The 4161-nt window shown below is 47.1% G+C and overlaps 1 protein-coding gene across 1 annotated transcript; it reads left to right on the forward strand.

Annotated features, from left to right (window-relative positions):
* The first annotated feature begins 208 nt into the window (after positions 1-208).
* On the forward strand, positions 209-3634 carry LOC135534394 (glyoxylate reductase/hydroxypyruvate reductase-like). Its single transcript, XM_064961410.1, has 3 exons — positions 209-528; positions 3281-3414; positions 3540-3634. The coding sequence occupies exons 1-3, from the start codon at positions 344-346 to the stop codon at positions 3617-3619; spliced, it is 399 nt and encodes a 132-aa protein (XP_064817482.1). The 5' UTR covers positions 209-343; the 3' UTR covers positions 3620-3634.
* Positions 3635-4161: the final 527 nt, after the last annotated feature.

Here is a 4161-nt window from a genome sequence, read left to right on the forward strand (position 1 = left end):
GTGTGTGTGTGTGTGTGCTACATGTGTGTGTGTGTGATCAAACTCCTGTGTGTGTGTGTGTGTGTGTGTGTGTGTGTGTGTGTGTGTGTGTGTGTGTGTGTGTGTGTGTGTGTGTGTGTGTGTGTGTGTGTGTGTGTGTGTGTGTGTGTCAACCATCCCTCCCTTCATATTGGCCGAACAGCAACCCCTACGGTACCTCCCCTCTGAACCCCTGCCAAAAACAACACACACAAACGACACACACCAGAAAGGTGCTCAGGTTGCAAAGTCCCCGTTTTTAACAGATTTAAATCAAATTAAATTCATTTCTCTCTCTAAAGCTCCAGACCTCCTCTCCTCGACGATGTGGTGCGGTCGCGTGGCTCTGTGTGTGGCTCTCCAACGGATTGCCGTTGCGCCGTTAAACTCATTAAGTATTACCGGGGGGTTACCGGGCGCCGTGCAGAGAGAGATGTCGTCTCTACCGCGGGTCTACATCACGCGACAGATCCCGCCAGAGGGGCTGAAGATTCTCAGCGAGTCTGGACAGTGAGTGAGATCACACTTTTCTCTTGTTGCCGTTCTGGTTCTGTAGACCTACTTTTTAATAGAATTATATTCTTTAAATCGAATTATTTTTGCTTTTAATTTCATGTTATGTAGGTTTTAGGTTTTGGATCGTGTCTTTAATTTAACTAAATGTCCTTTAGTCATTAATGGAGGCTAACCTATCAAGATGTCATTCATTCTAATGGAAAGTTCTGAAATGTTGTCATGTGTGGTTCATCATTGACTTCTGGGTAAACAGAACTGACAACGTTTGCCCAGACCAGACAGATAAGAAGTCTCTCTCAATTCAATTTGCATACTGCCAAAGCTTACTTTGGCAAAGGAATGACTCATTAACAACAGGCCTATCAATAAAAACATCATAACACAATTAATAATAATAAATATTATCACAAACAGGACTCTCTCCCTCTCTATTCCCTCCCTCAGACTCCTAACACTGTTTAATACACTCATTCAGTCTCTCTGACTCATAACACTGTTTAATACACTCATTCAGTCTCTCTCTGACTCATAACACTGTTTAATACTGACTCATTCAGTCTCTCTCTGACTCATAACACTGTTGTTTAATACTCATAACATTCCAGTCTCTCTCTGACTCATAACACTGTTTAATACACTCATTCAGTCTCTCTCTGACTCATAACACTGTTTAATACACTCATTCAGTCTCTCTCTGACTCATAACACTGTTCCAGTCTCTCTCTGACTCATAACACTGTTTTCCATTCTCTCTCTGACTCATAACACTGTTCCAGTCTCTCTCTGACTCATAACACTGTTCCAGTCTCTCTCTGACTCATGACACTGTAACACTGTTTAATACACTGTTCAGTCTCTCTCTGACTCGTGACACTGTTCCAGTCTCTCTCTGACTCATGACACTGTTTCCAGTCTCTCTCTGACTCGTGACACTGTTCCAGTCTCTCTCTGACTCGTAACACTGTTCCAGTCTCTCTCTGACTCGTGACACTGTTCAGTCTCTCTCTGACTCGTAACACTGTTCCAGTCTCTCTGACTCGTAACACTGTTCCAGTCTCTCTCTGACTCGTAACACTGTTCCAGTCTCTCTCTGACTCGTAACACTGTTCCAGTCTCTCTCTGACTCATAACACTGTTCCAGTCTCTCTCTGACTCGTAACACTGTTCCAGTCTCTCTCTGACTCGTAACACTGTTCCAGTCTCTCTCTGACTCGTGACACTGTTCCAGTCTCTCTCTGACTCATAACACTGTTCCAGTCTCTCTCTGACTCGTGACACTGTTCCAGTCTCTCTGACTCGTGACACTGTTCCAGTCTCTCTCTGACTCGTGACACTGTTCCAGTCTCTCTCTGACTCGTGACACTGTTCCAGTCTCTCTCTGACTCGTGACACTGTTCCAGTCTCTCTCTGACTCGTGACACTGTTCCAGTCTCTCTCTGACTCGTGACACTGTTCCAGTCTCTCTCTGACTCGTGACACTGTTCCAGTCTCTCTCTGACTCGTGACACTGTTCCAGTCTGACTCTGACTCGTGACACTGTTCCAGTCTCTCTCTGACTCGTGACACTGTTCCAGTCTCTCTCTGACTCGTAACACTGTTCCAGTCTCTCTCTGACTCGTGACACTGTTCCAGTCTCTCTCTGACTCTAACGTGTTCCACACTGTTCACTGTTCCTCTCTCTGACTCGTAACACTGTTCCAGTCTCTCTCTGACTCGTGACACTGTTCCAGTCTCTCTGACTCGTGACACTGTTCCAGTCTCTCTCTGACTCGTGACACTGTTCCAGTCTCTCTCTGACTCGTGACACTGTTCCAGTCTCTCTCTGACTCGTGACACTGTTCCAGTCTCTCTCTGACTCGTGACACTGTTCCAGTCTCTCTCTGACTCGTGACACTGTTCCAGTCTCTCTCTGACTCGTGACACTGTTCCAGTCTCTCTCTGACTCGTGACACTGTTCCAGTCTCTCTGACTCCAGTCTCTCTCTGACACTGTTCCAGTCTCTCTCTGACTCGTGACACTGTTCCAGTCTCTCTGACTCGTGACACTGTTCCAGTCTCTCTCTGACTCGTGACACTGTTCCAGTCTCTCTGACTCGTGACACTGTTCCAGTCTCTCTCTGACTCGTAACACTGTTCCAGTTCCACTCGTGACACTGTTCCAGTCTCTGACTCGTGACACTGTTCCAGTCTCTCTGACTCGTGACACTGTTCCAGTCTCTCTGACTCGTGACACTGTTCCAGTCTCTCTCTGACTCGTGACACTGTTCCAGTCTCTCTGACTCGTGACACTGTTCCAGTCTCTCTCTGACTCGTGACACTGTTCCAGTCTCTCTCTGAGTCATAACACTGTTCCAGTCTCTCTCTATCAGGTTCATTACAATTAATTAGCTTTCACAGAAGTACTCATTCCAGATCCGTGATTCCCTTAAAGAAGAGAGAGAGAGAGAGAGACGGAGAGAGACACAGAGACAGAGAGACAAAGAGAGAGGGACAGAGAGAGAGGGGGACAGAGAGAGAGGGGGACAGAGAGAGAGAGAAACAGAGAGAGAGACAGAGAGAGAGAGAGAGAGAGAGAGACAGAGAGAGAGAAAGACAGAGACAGAGAGAGACAGAGAGAGAGAGACAGAGACCGAGACAGAGACAGAGACCGAGACAGAGACAGAGAGAGACAGAGACACAGACAGACAGACAGACATTTGTAAAGAATCTGTAACAGGTCTTTCATTTTGAAATCCTACATTACCCAGAGTGCAGTTTGATCTGTGGGACTCAGATGACGTCCCCGTGCCCCGGAAGGAGCTGCTCCAGAAGGTCAGAGGTGTCGATGCGCTGGTCTGCGTGCTCACGGAGAAGATCGACGCCGAGCTATTGGACGCTGCAGGTCAGGTGACTGTCCATAATCTCTAACGCCATTGGCTCATCTCTGACAGGAACACTGGGAGAACTTGACTTTTTGTTATGTGTCTCTCTCTGTGTGTGTGTGTGTGTGTGTGTGTTCTCCTGCAGGTCCTAACCTTAAAGTCCTGAGCACCATGTCAGTGGGTTTTGACCACCTCTCCCTGGAGGAACTAAAGAAAGGTCAGTGACCTCTGACCTCTGTTGTTGGTCACATCACAGACATACCACTGAGTATAACAAATCATTAAGAACACCTTCCTAATATTTGAGTTGCAGCCCCCAACCCCATTTCTGTCCCTCAGAGGAGCCTCAATTCATCAGGGCAGGACTCTTCAAGGTGTAGAAAGGGTTCCACAGGGATGCTAGGCCCATGTTGACTCCAACGCTTCCTACAATTGTATCAAAGATGGCTGGATGTCCTTTGGGTGGTGGACCATCATTGATACACACGGGGAGAGTGAAAACCACAGCAGTTATTGACACACTCAAACCGCCTGTCACCTACTACCAAACCCCGTTCAAAGGCACTTAAATATTTTGTCTGACCCATTCACCCTCTGAATAGCAAACACACACAATCCATGTCCCAATTATCTCGAGGCTTAAAAATCCTTCTTTAATGTCTCTCCCCTTCATCTCTCCTCCCCTTCCCGTCTCCTCCCCTTCATCTACATGTCTCCTCCCCTTCATCTACATGTCTCCTCCCCTTCATCTACATGTCTCCTCCCCT

Source organism: Oncorhynchus masou, unplaced genomic scaffold (assembly GCF_036934945.1).
Source record: "Oncorhynchus masou masou isolate Uvic2021 unplaced genomic scaffold, UVic_Omas_1.1 unplaced_scaffold_3346, whole genome shotgun sequence".
Taxonomy (NCBI): domain Eukaryota; kingdom Metazoa; phylum Chordata; class Actinopteri; order Salmoniformes; family Salmonidae; genus Oncorhynchus; species Oncorhynchus masou.